The sequence below is a fragment of the Nomascus leucogenys genome, chromosome 25 (assembly GCF_006542625.1).
Source record: "Nomascus leucogenys isolate Asia chromosome 25, Asia_NLE_v1, whole genome shotgun sequence".
In the NCBI taxonomy this organism is placed as follows: domain Eukaryota; kingdom Metazoa; phylum Chordata; class Mammalia; order Primates; family Hylobatidae; genus Nomascus; species Nomascus leucogenys.
This window is the reverse complement of record NC_044405.1, coordinates 17983817-17999012: the sequence shown is the minus strand read 5'-3', so window position 1 is coordinate 17999012 and position 15196 is coordinate 17983817. Positions and strand designations below refer to the sequence as shown.

Genomic DNA, 15196 nt, shown 5'->3' with positions numbered 1-15196 from the left:
GATGTTTTCTGGCTGAGGGGTTTATCTAGAAATGTCTCCTGACTTCAGGTCTCTTTAGATGTAAGTTAGCTTCTTCCCCTGTCCGTACTCAGTCTCAGCTGGTCACTGACTATGTGATTTCCTTTCTAATCACTTGGGTCCTACTACAAAAACAAAATAACACAACATAGAGTAAATACTTTATTGGGACGGCTAGCAAGCACTGGACATTTTTCTCTGCTCATTATCTTGAAGAGCATACTGTACTCCCTCAATTCATTTTAAACAAAAAAACTTTAGAACGTAATTAATGGAAGTTCTCACTATTGTGGATTGAGTAGTTTTTATATGTTGCCTTACCACTTTGCTTAAAGGGGCAATGTCTTTCCTTATTCTCAACCCTTACAAAATATTGTACAGAGAACATGTTTAAAGAGTGTGTAATCACAGCACTTTAAGAGGCTGAGACAGGTGGATCACTTGAGTCCAGAAGTTTGAGACCAGCCAGTGCAACATAGCGAGACCTGTCTGTACTAAAAATTCCAAAATTAGCTGGGTGTGGTGATGTGAACCTGTAGTTCTAGCTACTAGGGAGGCTGAGGTGGGAGGATTGCTTGAGCCTAAGAGGTCGAGGTTGCAGTGAACCGAGATGGTGCCACTGCACTCCAGCCTAGGCAACAGAGCAAAACCTTGTCTCACAAGAAAAAAAAAAAAAGGAGTGTGTCACTTATAACATTCAGACTCAGCTCACAAAATCCAAAAGAAACATGGAGTTTTGAGTGTGCTAAAATGCACCACTGAGGGAACAACTAGAAAATGAGTAGAAAATCTTTATCTTTTTTGTTTTTTTTTGAGACAGAGTCTCACTCTGCCGCCAGACTGGAGTGCAGTGGTGCAATCTTGGTTCACTGCAGCCTCCACCTCCCAGGTTCAACCGATTCTCCTGCCTCAGCCTCCCAAGTAGCTCGGACTACAGAAGCGTGCCACCACGCCCAGCTATTTTTTTTTTTTTTTTTTTGTATTTTTAGTAGAGACAGGGTTTCACCATGTTGGCCAGGATGGTCTTGATCTCTTGACCTTGTGATCTGCCTGCTTCGGCCTCCCAGAGTGCTGGGATTACAGGCGTGAGCCACCATGCCCGGCCGAAATTCTTTATCTTTTGGTTCTATCATTGTACACTACAGCTACTGGTAATAGTATTAAGGCATATTTTACAATTCATATTCGATCACAGGGCTCACACTCTCTTCTCTCCACCTCTCACAAGTTTTGCCATAAGAATTTTGTTGTAGTTTGAGGAACTCAACACAGCTGCAGGTATTTCGCTGGAATCTGCTATGATCTGTGTCACTCGAGGCACAGTGTGAGCTCATGTCATTCCTTGCATGACACGCACCCCTCCCCTAACTTATTCCGACATTTAGTCATCCACAAATTCACTCAGCTCCAGTGGGCTGGGTTCCAATCTCAATGGCATCTCACTAGTTCCCAGGTCATATTGCCCATTTGCAGTGATGTTATTTAGAAAAGGTGATTTCTTTTGTCAGGGTCTGTACCACTATAGAAGTAGTCCTTTGAACCAGAAATTTAAACACATAAGCTACTTTAAAAAGTGTATCTGCTGCTACTCCAAGCAGCCACTCAGGAACTGGCTTCTGATTTTAAAAGATGAGTGAAAGGTGTGCCGTGGTTTCCTCTACAGAATGTTCAGACCAGAGGGCCCTGGAAGACCATGCCTGAAATGCGGCTAAGGCACCACGAGGCTGAACAGAAAACCGGGGCCTTATCAGAGAGAAGAGAAGGGCCCCACAGTCCGAATGCCCAGGAGGCTCCGCCCTGACCTGCTGCCACACGCGTTTGCTGCAAGGTGAGAATCTGGGGAAGACTCCATGAAGAAAATGCTAAATTTTCTTCAGGCTGGGAAGAGCAACACACAGAGAGCTGCAGCAGAGGGGGACGGGGGGACTCTGCCCTGGGAGCCACCTCGGCTGAGGCTCAGGAGGGGAGCTGCAAAGCCTGAGACCTACACAACCTCTCACACACTTCAGGACACACACAACCCCTCACGCACCTCAGGACACACACACAACCCCTCACACACCTCAGGACACACACACAACCTCTCACACACCTCGGGACAAACACCCACTCACACACCTCAGGACCCAAGCACAACCCCTCACACACCTCAGGACACACACACAACCCCTCACACACCTCAGGAACCCACATAAGGAACTCACACACCACAGGCTCATACACACAAGCCCTCACACACCCAAGGAACCCACACACAACCCCTCACACACCTCAGGGTCTCACACACAACCCTGACACACCTGAGGGTCTCAAACACAAACCCTCACACACTTCAGGACCCAAATTCATCACACTTCTCAGGACACACACACAACCCGTCACACACCTCAGGACTCACGCACAACCATCTCACACACCTCAGGACTCACACAACCTCTCACACACCTTAGGACCCACACACAACCACTCACACACCTCAAGACACACATACACACCTCATACACCTCAGGGACACACACAACCCCTCACATACCTCAGAAACCTATATAAACTCTCACACACTTCAGGACAAACATATGACCTCTCACACACCTCAGGACACACACACGCCCACTCGCACACCTCAGAACACACACACACACTCCCACAGTTAGAACGACGCACGGGGACAAAAGTGCCTTCTGTTTCCTCTTTGTAGTATTTTCTTCATTCACGACGTCGGCGTTTACTGCCTATTGCATGCGAGTTGCTTGCAGAACTGAGTGACACACGTCCCAAGCAGGCTCAGGTGAGCCCCGGGTGTGTGTTCTCCACACGCAGCACCATGGATGAGAAGGACGGCCAGGGTTTAACAGGAACATCGGCTCTCGCTTGCTCCTTATTCTCTTCTCCATCACAAAAATCACACGGACAATTCATATGGAGATGCATTTAGTGAAATGATGAAACTTTGAATCCTGTCTCCTATTTAAACCCACATATATTATTTTCCCTTCATAAAAATGTTTTTTCTAGTAAATAATTTGATATCCAAAGAAAGTTTGTATTTCTCCAAGAATGTACGCTCAGAGAAATGCGCTCTTACTACGCGTTGTGTATTGAAGACTTGATATAAAACACATGGTTTTTGTCCATTGGGAGGAGCAGTTTGACTCTCTCCAATGTCCTTTGTGGATGTGGACTCCACTGATGATGAGCTTCTATATTAGAATTGCAGGTTTGGAGATATTTAATTATTATCTGAGCTGGTACAGTGGTGATGCTGAGTGAGATGTTCATGCCCCTTTAAGACTGAAAGTCCGTTGGAACTGTCTGCTGCTGTCTGGTCTCTGGATATGAGGCAGGAGGGCTTGGGGACAACTGTGGGGACATGGCCCAGATGATCCGATCCCGGCAGTAGTGACTGTCGGGGACCAGGTGAGGTGACAAGGTCTGGTAGTGGGGCTGAGGGAAAGGGTCTTCCCTGGACTGAGGGGGTCATGAGTTTGGGGCCGAGGACACTGGGGTGTCCCCTCGGAGGAGCAGGAAAGAAGGAGCTTTCTCAGGGCTGTGAGGACCGCGACCCCAGCCCACTTCCGCAGAAACATTCCCAGTCCCCGTGGGGAAGGAATGGCAGTGATCCGGTTACTGGTAGGTCTTGCTCTAGACCTTCGATTCACTTCCATCAGGAGACTCTCTTTTAAACAGCATTTCTCCAATCACTGCAGTTAAACTGTTCCTTCTCATACAGTTAGAAGTTTATGAATAAACAGTCGGGGTTTCGTTGGGGGCCACTAGCTTCCTAAAATGGGCAAGGCAGGGGTGGAGGCAGCTTTCAGAGACGACCCTGCAGGCTTGCAGGAAAGCTTTGCATTTTTCTCTTTCGTTTTTGTTTTCTAATTGCTGTGAGCTTCCTAGAACTGGCATAAGTGCTGTACCTATAAAAAGGTGTTTCCTTTCCACGTCTTCACCATGAATTCACAAATGTCACCCTGATGGTTCAAGACACATAACACAGTGGAGGGTCTGCCTGTGCCCCTCCAGGTGGGTGCTGATTAAAGGGCTGAGAATTCCCTCAGTGTCACACGCGACCCTCCACTCACACCTGCTCACACTCCGAGACCATCCTGCTCACATCCGTTCACATCCATTCACATTCTGCTCATATCCCGCTCACACCCCACTCACATCCCACTCACACCGGCTTACACCCCACTCAGACCCCTCTTTGGATGACCAGAGTGTGTTAGGTGTCAGGCTGATCTTCTAGGATCTAAAGCATTTTCCACGGAGGATGGTGGAGAGTCAGGTGTGGACAGCTCAGTCCCTCCGTCTGTGGATGGTGAGAGTGCATTAGGTGTCAGGCTGATCTTCTAAGAACTGAAGCGTTTTCCATGGAGGATGGTGGAGAGCCAGGTGTGGACAGCTCAGTCCCTCTGTCTGTGGTGTCCTTTCACCTGGTCAGCTTCGGACTTGGGAACATGCACACGACCCAGGGGCAGAAGAGCGGCTGCGGGTTCTGCTCACCCTTAGGTTGGGGCTGGGGCGTTCAGCCCACACTGACAGGGTAGGAGTGCTGCATTCAAGAGTCCCCATAGCCCTTTCCTTCCCAACCAGGATGCTGGCGGGTCAATTCGAGGCCGGGGACCCCAAGGAGGGCACCCACCTAGAGGACCTGTGCCCAGGAGCTGGGGCTGTCATGGAGAAGGCAGCTGTGGCAGCCGAAGTTCTCATGGAGGACTGCAACGCCAAGGAGACTCCAGTGAGTTGAGCTCTGTGGGCACAGAGTTAGTCCCACCAGGCGGGACCCTGATTCCTATCCCTGAGGCCTGTCATTGGACTTTCCCTTGCTGGACCCCTGTAGGAATGCACCACCCCGGGACACTGATTCTGTACTTCCTCTCCAAGGGGCACGTGGCTCCTTCCCCCTCTGCAACCGTATCTCTTGGTGGATGGGAGGCAGGACAAGGAGTTAAAGAAAATATTAACATTCCAGCTTTTCTCCTCTAATCCAGGAGAAGGCACCAGACTTTAAAAACCTCATTAAAGAAAATCAGAAAGTTGACATGCCTCACATCATCCCAGCAAGTTTCCTGATTTTTACCATCTTCCTCACTGGACCCTGTTGGACAGTGCTTGCTGTCATTAAAGTCCCACAGGTCCCTGTGGCCAGGGCCACCCAGTGCAGGACTGTACCTTTATCACGATCCCGCTTATTCTCAGAGCAAGGCTGGAGGCTCTACGATCCAGTGAAGGATCCCAGGGGAAGGCTAACATGTCAGGTTGAAAATGCAGTGGCTTCCATAATTTTTAAACCATTGACCATACATCCATGCCAGTACAGTGTTTGAGACCAGCCTGGCTAACATGGCAAAACCCTGTCTCTACTAAAAATAGAAAAATTAGCCAGGTGTAGTGGCATGTGCCTGTAATCCCAACTACTCTGGATGCTGAAGCACCAGGGTTGCTTGAATCTGGGAAGTGGAGGTTGCAGTGAGCTAAGACTGTTCCACTGCACTCCAGCCTGGGTGACAGAGCAAGACACTGTCTCAAAAAAAAAAAAAAAAAAAGGAAAAGAATGCCAGCCTCTTTTTGCTGTAGTAGTGTTTTAACAAAAAAAAAATCATAATTCACTAACCATCTTTATCTGGTTATATTATGTGGACTAACTCATAATAAACACTACTTAATAAGAATAAAGCTATGGCCAGACATGGTAGCTTATTACTGTAATCCCAGCACTTTGGGAGGCCAAGGCAGGTGGATCGCTTGAGCCCAGGAGTTTGAGACCAGTCTGGGCAATATGGTGAACCCCCATCTCTAGTAAAAATACAAAAATCGGCAAAGTATGGTGGCACATGCCTGTAGTCCCAGCTATTTGGGAGGCTGAGACAGGAGGATCGCTTGAGCTCATCAAGTTGAAGCTTCAGTGAGCTGAGATCATGCCACTGCACTCCAGCCTGAGTGACTGAGTGAGACTCTGAAAAAAGAAAAGAAAAGAAAAGAAAAGAAAAGAAAAGAAAGAGAGAGAGAGAGAGAGAGAGAGAAAGAAAGAAAGAAAGAAAGAAAGAAAGAAAGAAAGAAAGAAAGAAAGAAAGAAAGAGAAAGAAGGAGGCTGTGGTAGTCCTGTTTATCTCATTGGGTGTCTTTTATTCCAGAAATAGTATTGGTCTTACATCAGAGAGGGCTTGAGTATTTTGCAGATAAATGTGCCCGTTGTGACGTCTGAGAGGTTTTTCTGGTGTTCTCTTCCCAATAACAGCCATTACAGCAGCAGATCATCAGACTCCACCAAGAGCTTGGGAGACAGAATTCCCTGTGGGCTGATGTTCACGGAAAACTCCGGAGTCATTTATATGCTTTGAGGGAGCAGAACATGGAGCTCCGAGAAAAGCTGAGAGCTCTGCAGCTGCAGCGGTGGAAAGCTAGGAAGAAATCTGCAGCGTCCCCACATGCGGGGCAAGAATCGCACACTCTGGTACCAAAAGCGCATTTATGTTTTTGTACCGTTTGCATTATGTAAAAATAGCGTCCCCATAAAGATGTGGGCTTTATTGCTGAGTGACGCGGTATCACTCACGCTCCGGGTGGTGGGAGGGGTTGCTATCTTTCCATCAACTCCATTTCCCATAAGTAATGATTAATAAGAACTGGATACATCAGGCCTCTCACCTGGCACTCCAGCAGACAGAAGCATTGCCGCCCCCAGGCCATGTGTCTCAAGTCTAGAATTCTAAGACATCTCATGATGTCTCAGGACGACAGCAGCAAACCCTTACTGTGGACTTTACATGGGCTAGGCACGGAGCTTTACGGTCTTACTCTCTATGACGACCCTATGAAATGGATGCTATTACTAACTCCATCGTGGCCACGGGCTGGAGAACGTAGAGCTGGGATTTGAACCCAGGGTGACTCCAGAGCCAGCTCAGTAGCCTGGTGTGCTTCTGTTCATCCTCTAGGACAGCTGTGTAGAATGCAATAGAGACCTGTTGAAACGGGAAAAGTTCCCTTGTCCCCCTCGCAGGGTGTGCGATGGGGGTGTGGCTCGCTTCTTTGGTTCCCCACTGCTCAAACTTCTAGGGGAGCATACAGACGGGCAGGCTATGGGGCTTTGACCCCACGGCAGTGTCTAGGGGTGAATGTTTCCAGCTGAAGCCCCAGTAGGTGTGTGTTACAGGGCGGGAGCTCTTTCGGTTTACCCGTCTGTAGGCAGCTTGTGTTTATCAGCTCAGTTAGACCCTATGCCTTATCACAAGGACAGAGGGCGTTCTGTATCCTGGGTTCTTGCCTTGGTGTACCTGAAAAATCAGATCACACATGGGCTTGGAGGATGGGTGCAAGGTTTTTTATTGAGTGGTGATAGCTGTCAGCAGACGGGGGAGCCAGAAGGGAGATGGAGTGGGATGGCGATTTTCCCCTTGGAGTTGGGCTGCCCAGCGACCAGGCTCTCCCCTGACCACCCCGAGCAAACTCCGTGTCATTCCGCTAGTCGATGGCCTGCTGGCATCTGCTGTGTCTGCTGGTGTGCTCTTCTGCCGGTGTGTTCTTCTGGACATCCAGCCGCTTGGTCTCTGCCCGCTAGGGTCTTGGGGTTTTTATGGGCATAGGATGGGACTGTGGCAGGCCAGGGTGGTCTTGGGAAATGCAACATTTGGGCACAAAAGCAGAAATGCATAGGTCCATGGGCACAGGCCTGGGGGTCGAGCCCTAGCCAGGGACCTGTTCTTCTCTACCCAGGACTTTCCTGCCCCCATCCTGTATCACTATCCTGCTCTATCCCAAACGAAGAACCAGCATTCTCATGCTGAAGTAGTCGGTGCCTCCCAGCACCTGCCTGCCTTTATAGAACACTGAGCTTTCGCGTTTGATCACATGGCTCAAAGAACCAGCCTAAGAGAGTGTGAATGTGGCCACTGTTATCACTGCCTCGTCTAGGTTCTGTTTCCTGCACATGGATCTAAACAACTTGAATCATTAAAATTATATATACAGGTAACAACACATGAAACCACGTGAACACCCTCCAAATGTAAGTGGGGATATTTCTTAGTGGATTAAGAAAAGTACTAACATTTCCTAGCTGCATTTATTGTGTGAACTTTTAAATCGGTACTTCCAGGACTTAGAATATTTCCGATACGGCACAGTGATTACAACACACACACACGGACGCACGCACACACACACACAGGCACCCACTGAATACATTCCAGAGGAGTCTGCTCTATGGTCTGTTCTCCAAGCACAGCAAAAAGAGCCACAGCCAGGCGCAGCGGCTCACATCTGTAATCCCAGCACTTTGGGAGGCTGAGGCGGGCGGATCATGAGGTCAGGAGATCGAGACCATCCTGGCTAACACGGTGAAACCCCGTCTCTACTAAAAATACAAAAACATTAGCCAGGTGTGGTGGCGGGCACCTGTAGTCCCAGCTACTCGAGAGGCTGAGGCAGGAGAATGGTGTGAACTCGGGAGGCGGAGCTTGCAGCGAGCTGAGATCGCGCCACTGCACTCCAGCCTGGGGGACAGAGTGAGACTCCATCTGAAAAACAAACAAACAAACAAACAAACAAAACTGCCACAAGTTCCTCTACAAGAAATTACGGGAAATCTTAGAAGTTATTCCTACTCTTGGGGAGCTCTGCGAGAGCTTTGTTTCCATGGAGATGGCTTCTGCTGCTCAGAAAGAAAGAGAGTTTAACCTCTCAGCACAGCAAAGCGCCCAGTCCTTCTGGGCAAGGAAGAGCAGAAGCTGGGCAGGCTGTTCCTCTGTCAGAGGAAGAGAGGGGGAAATTGCCACAAATACTGGCCGGGATTGTCCACCTTCTGTGGGGAGAACCCAAGAAGACCCACAGGGATTTTTTCCCTGCATATATGGTATGCCAGTTCCTAAAAAAACAGTATCTACTGCCCCATTTGGGTCACTGTATGTTGGGAGAAATGTAACCATAGCAATTACCCCAAGAGTCAATGGAGTCTTACTCAGTCTTCACATGCCCTACAGTTTTGATCATTCTCTTATTTCGAGATTAGAGCTTGGTGAATTTCCAAATATTTTTCCATTCTGTGCATTGTACTGGTCACCATGGGGCTATTTATAAGAACAGGATCTACGCTCACAAGAGCATACCTGATTTGAAGAAACAGGATGGGATATGTGAATCCCACACTTTAAATATGCGAAGGTGTATCTGTGTGTAGTCGCCGTTTTAGGGACTGAATATCTAAAAGGCTGAGACGTGAGCACCCACGGAACGCGGGCACGGCTGTGTGGGTGAGCCACTCTGGATCTGATGTTAAGGGTTCGTTCATAGCAACCCTCTCCCCTTCTCACTCCCTTCTCCTTCTCAGAGGGGAGAACGGTGAATAATTTAACATTTCAGACCTAACATACCTCATCCCACCTGAAGGATCATGCTGTTCCAGGTCAGTCTACTGATAACAGGGAAAGTTGGGAATTTGCATTTTGGATCTTTGACAAGTCGTAGAGACAACACTAGAAGTAGTATCACATTTTCTTCCTCCGTTAACACATTCCCTGTTGAAGACACAGGAGCCTAAAGGAAGATATGTTGGGTATTGTTTATTCTGTAGCATTTGGGATCCTGTATCATTTTGAAACAAGGAACCACAATAAGAAACACAAAGCAAACATCGGCTCCACAAAGGTCCCTTCACAAACGCTTGGTGAGGGTTTCTGTTCTTATCAACATGTTAGGGGGAAACCCAGTCCAAGTCCCCCTACCTTGTACCCTAATTTTCTCTGGGACATTCCAATTATTCTTGATTGTATTAAAATTTGAATTTATTTTACCTTCGAAAATGTGAAAGATTTCCCTGCATTTTGTCTTTTAGGCATTGGAACCTGCTTTTGGAAAAGTTTCACCTCTGTCAGCTGATGAAGAGACAATGCCCAAATACGTTGGCTGCAAGAATCAGAGTGCCACTTTCCTGGGACAAAGATCGTCCTCTAACAATTCAGCTCCTCCAAAGGTGACCCTTTGTGCTTATCATCTGTAAAGAGAAGCAGAGGTTCTGTACCAAACACACACATCCCATCAGCTCCTCACCACACAATTTCACCTCCCTGGGTGAGCATGGTGCTCCCTGGAGTCCTGTGTTCTTCCAAGGACACGGGTACGTGCCTTTCAAACAAGATCCTAACCCTTAGCACTTCTCGCTGTACAGCAGATTCCAAGTCCTCCCGGCTTCTTCCCTCTGAGCGCACTCACAGCAGCAAGTGTCTGGCTGGGGCCGAGTGGACTTGGGGGCTTTGTTTCCGTGGGTGCAGCCTGCGGAGGTGATGTGCGTGGCACTGTCTCCACGCGTGTGCGTCAGGGCTTGCAACCTCCCGCGCTCCCTGCTTCTGCACTGCGGTTTGCACCTGCTGCTTGTCGGCGTGGACTCCTCTGAACAGGGGTGGCGCTGTTAGCTTGGGAGCCACAGTACAGGATGCTATTTTGTCTCTTGTTGGGAATAGGCCCCCAGATCTGGCCATAAATTGGCCCCAAAACTGGCCACAAACAAAATCTCCGCAGCACTGTGACATGTTCGTGATGGCCATGATGCCCACGCTGAAGGTTGTGGGTTTACCAGAATGAGGGCAAGGAACACCTGGCCCACCCAGCGTGGAAAACCGCTTAAAGGCGTTCTTAAACCACAAACAACAGCATGAGCGATCTGTGCCTTAAGGACATGTTTTTGCTGCAGATATCTAGCCAGAGCCCATCCCTTTTTTCGGCCCATCCCTTTGTTTCCTGTAAGGAATACTTTTAGTTAATCTATAATCTTTAGAAACAATCAATTTATCACTGGCTTGTTGTCAATAAATATGTGGGTAAATCTCTTTTCACGGCTCTCAGCTCTGAAGGCTGTGAGTCCCCTAATTTCCCACTCCACACACTATATTTCTGTGTGTGTGTGTTTAATTCCTCTAGCGCTGCTGGGTTAGGGTCTCCCCGACTGAGCTGGTCTCGGCAGTCTGTATCACATTTTCCTTTGTTAAAATTAGCTCCTCTTTAGCACGTTCTGCCAGCCAGTGTGTCTCTTTCTGTCCCAGCTTTGTGTCACCCTCATACTCGGGAGGCAAATCTTGTGAGTCCTCAGCCAGCAACTGATACTGGGTTGATGTGGATGGAGAAGGCGCCCCCAATCCCTGAAGATGATTTATCCCCCCGTATTCTTTCCCAAAGCAACTGCTGAGCAGATAACACTTTATTCCCTGAAGGAAGATCAGAAATCTACTCCAAGCATTTGTCACAAGTAGGAAAATAGCCTTTTCAGATCCTATGAGTACAAACCATCGTAAGTCCCAGGATGGACTGCACAGGCCCAGCTTCCCGTGAGATGCGGACTTCTCTCATGCTCCCTCATTGACCTGAGTTAATCACAGGCATGCCGGGCAATGTACGAGTAAATAGATAACTGAATGGGTGGCTTATCCACACCTTGAAACCATCAATTTTTAAATAGTGCAAAAGGTAGAAAATTATTTTTATTAGGCATTTTTGAATTGAGTTTCAAGCACTTTATTTCACTGTTGACTTTACTCTACAATATCAGCTATGTATTGGAATCCTGAATTTCACAAGAGCATGGGCTGTAAAATGGGGAATGAGAGACACTAAGTGTGGATACCTCATGTGTCCTTCTGTAGGAAGGGGGAGTAGAATCATCTACATTCTGTGATAGCTGGTGTGATGTGTTGCTTAACATTTTAAAATAATATAATTGTTACTAATGCAAAAATATTCCCACATTTATTTTCAGCCAATGAGTTTAAAGATAGAAAGAATTAACTCATGGAAAACACCACCACAGGAAAATAGAGATAAAAGTCTTTCTGGGAGACGCCAAGACAGAAGAGCAACACCTACTGGAAGGCTGACTCCCTGTGCAGAGAGACAGGGGGTGTCTGAAGATGGAAAGGTGGCCTCGGACACCTGTGTCACTCTACACTAGCTGCGTGGAAAATTCAGAGTCAGATAAAGTTCCACTTAGGTCTAATAAAAGTACTCAATTTGTTATTCAAAATAGACCTAGTAATTTATTAAACTAATTATGTTTCTATAGATAAAACCTTGAATTTCTTCAGACATGTCTCTAATGCTATAAAAGCAAACAACTTGGATTGGGTTTTATAAATCAATTGCTTTCCTGAGCTCTGCAGTTGGTATATTTCTGCAGAGTCTTTAAAAGAATTGACCTGCCTTGTAGTGCGGAGTGCAGGGCTGTTGGGTGAGCCCTGGGGTCTTGCTGGAAATCGAGGATGGCTGAAGATGGCTTTGTGCTCCCAGCCTTTGGGCTCAAGGCATTGCCTGCTCTAGGGACCTTGTGACAAGGCCGGCCTCTAACTGTTGTTGCCCCAAGCTGTGCATCCATCTTCCCGAAGTCTGCAAAACTCGAGGAGCAGAAAATCACCAGTGCAGGCTTCCCAGGCCTCCACGCTGCAGGAGCAGATGGCAGCAGCCAGAGGAGCTGGTGAGCAGGGCTGGGGACTCCTGTTTCTATGCTCCCCGGAAAATGTGGGGCTTTCTTGTGGATACGCTTGAGCAGAACATCTTACTAAGGCAAGGACATGTCCTTCACGGAGCTGCCTAATTTGTGGCCACTTTTTGTCTGATTCCCTCATTGGATCCTCACCTGTGGGACTTGCCGACACCCCCAGCCCCCCACGCCACACACAGCCCATATGCCAGTCTCCAGGGGCCGTGACTGGAGGTTCCGAATCCTAGCAGTCACTTCCCTCTGAGCACACTCCCAGCAGAAGGCGTGTGGCTGGGGCTGGATGCACCTGGGTGCTTTGTTCCCCTTTCTCCATTTGCTGGCCCGTGGCATTGCTGCCACCCTGATGGGGCACCCTCTCATCTGGCCCCTTCCTGGCCTCTTTCCCAAGCCCCAGTTCTGTCCATGCAGCTGTGGGTGCTTCCTGCATTGGGGGTCCCACCGGGAGAAGCCAAGAGTGCCCCTGGTTGAGTCAGGAAAGAATTCCATCTTCACGTCTCTGCCAGAATGACCACAGCAGCTTCACGACCCCTGCAGGAACCTATCTCAGTAAAGAAACGGAGCCTATGTGGTGGCCGAGCCTCAGGTGTGGCCGGGCTTCCGGTGTGGCCCTTTTGCACAGCACAGCCCAAGCCTGTGGGCACCACTTGCCCTGGGCTGCCTGGCACCTGGACTCCTTCCCAACCTTGGCCGAGGTCTGCCGAACCCGACACTGTCTTCCTCCCGAGTCTGCCCCCTGGGACTCCTGTCCCCCAGGCTGCTTCATGGCCTCTGCAGGGAGCTTCGTAGAGGTGAGGCTGGTGCCATCTGTCTGCTTCAGACCACCGCAGGCTCTGCGTGACTTCACAGTCCCCTCTGTGCTTCTCTGTGGGCGGGGGGAAGCCCTTCCCCTCAGGTCTGCTCCAGCCTGGCTGCCTTGTTCCTGCTGTCCCCTCCCCTTCAGGCCCCCGGACAAGACTTCAGTGTACTTGCTGGTGCCGGGCAGAATGGGGGACCTTGCCTCTCACACACACCTGCTAGTATCTCCGCAACCTCCAGGCATCATCTCAGCTGACAGTGACGCCATCCTGGGGAAGCTCCCCTGACTCCTGGCTCTCCTGGAAGCCTGTGGTGCTCCTTCACAATGGTCCATGGCCCTTCATAGGTCCCATAAGCCAGTGTCACAGGGATCCGGCTTTTCTCTTCTGTGTCTGCCTGCTGCGGGACCGTGAGCAGCTTCAGGGCCAAGACAGTGACTTTCCACCCGTGAATCTCCTGATCCATCAGAATGCTCAAAAGAGAGTGATGCCCAAGAAACACCGACTGCGTGTATTCATTAAAGAATTAATGTTCCTGGCCGGGCGCGGTGGCTCACGCTTGTAATCCCAGCACTTTGGGAGGCCGAGGCAGGCGGATGACGAGGTCAGGAGATCGAGACCACGGTGAAACCCCGTCTCTACTAAAAATACAAAAAAAAAATTAGCCGGGCGTGGTGGCGGCGCCTGTTGTCCCAGCTACTCGGAGAGGCTGAGGCAGGAGAATGGCGTGAACCTGGGAGGCGGAGCTTGCAGTGAGCCGAGATCCCCCCACTGCACTCCAGCCTGGGTGACAGAGTGAGACTCCGTCTCAAAAAAAAAAAAAAAAAAAGAATTAATGTTCCTTACAGGATCATTTTTTGTTGAACTGACCTGACATGTGTATAGTAATCTCATGAACAAGAGAGAATGTGTTCACACGTTCGCTTAAATTGAATTTAGCAATCACATTAGGATAATGATATTTCCACAATGTGTATACACTATCCTCTTAAATTTAACTTACTTGCTTTTTAGACGGAAGCTCATCAGTCTTAGAGAGTTCTGAAGGTGGATTTCTCAGCCACGTTCAACCTGATGAGTTCACTGTTTCTTCCCCAAACATTGCAGAGCTGCAGGTAGGTGGGCTGAGTGGCTTCTGCAAGGGTGGCCTGCCCCGTTCTCCTGAGGGAGACCTGAGAAGGTCACCTTTTCATCCTGGTGAAGTGAGATTTGGAGTGGGTGTCAAGAGATGGTTGCATCTTCTTGACAAGAACAGAAAATTAAGATGATTCCAAATGTCTCTTTATTTCCTGAGGTTCAGCCTTTCAAACAGATACTTTTTTTTTTAAATAGATTTAAGTTGGTTGCATTTAGCACATAGTCAAACAAGATTAATATTTTTCATGGCTTAAGAGTTTCCCAAGTCAAAGTTTCATTTTTTATCATTTTGATTTACAGTTCTCGATTGACATTAATAGACTCGAAGGCAAGAACAGCAAACATACTTCTAAGCCCTAGCTAGTGGTCCACTTGTAACATGCTATATTTTACAAAAAAAGTCAATAAAATGAAACTATTTTCTCTACAGCAGGAAATTTGGGCTGTGAACTTACATGTGATGTAAAAGTAGGCACCTGGCGGGGAAGTCTGGGAACACAGGTCCCGCTTGTTTTCTGTTCTCCCGAGAAAAACCCACATTCTGTTCTGCCCTTTTCAACATCTTCAGTGGGGGGACAAGTGGGAACATTTTTCTTGGGATTTTATTTTGTCTGGGGATCCAGCTAATGGGTTTGCCTGGAAGCGTCAGGGCTAATGATCTGCATTTAGAAACAGTGCCGCAGTCAGGGCAGGTGGTGTCTCTCTGTGTTATTTGTATCAGGTGTTGAATGTGGCGGTTGTCACTGTGGCCACCCTGACC

General features: G+C 48.6%; 1 protein-coding gene across 2 annotated transcripts; it reads left to right on the top strand.

Moving 5' to 3' along the window:
- The first annotated feature begins 3286 nt into the window (after positions 1-3286).
- On the top strand, positions 3287-14902 carry LOC105737528 (t-complex 10 like). 2 transcript variants are annotated; one of them, XM_030806165.1, is made up of 8 exons: positions 3287-3435; positions 4615-4759; positions 6260-6475; positions 9854-9991; positions 11768-11942; positions 12368-12478; positions 14314-14414; positions 14870-14902. In XM_030806165.1, the coding sequence occupies exons 2-8, from the start codon at positions 4616-4618 to the stop codon at positions 14900-14902; spliced, it is 918 nt and encodes a 305-aa protein (XP_030662025.1). In that variant the 5' UTR covers positions 3287-3435; position 4615. The 2 variants fall into 2 exon arrangements, with proteins under 2 accessions (XP_030662025.1, XP_030662026.1); XM_030806166.1 differs by lacking the exon at positions 3287-3435 and having other exon boundaries at positions 4546-4759.
- Positions 14903-15196: the final 294 nt, after the last annotated feature.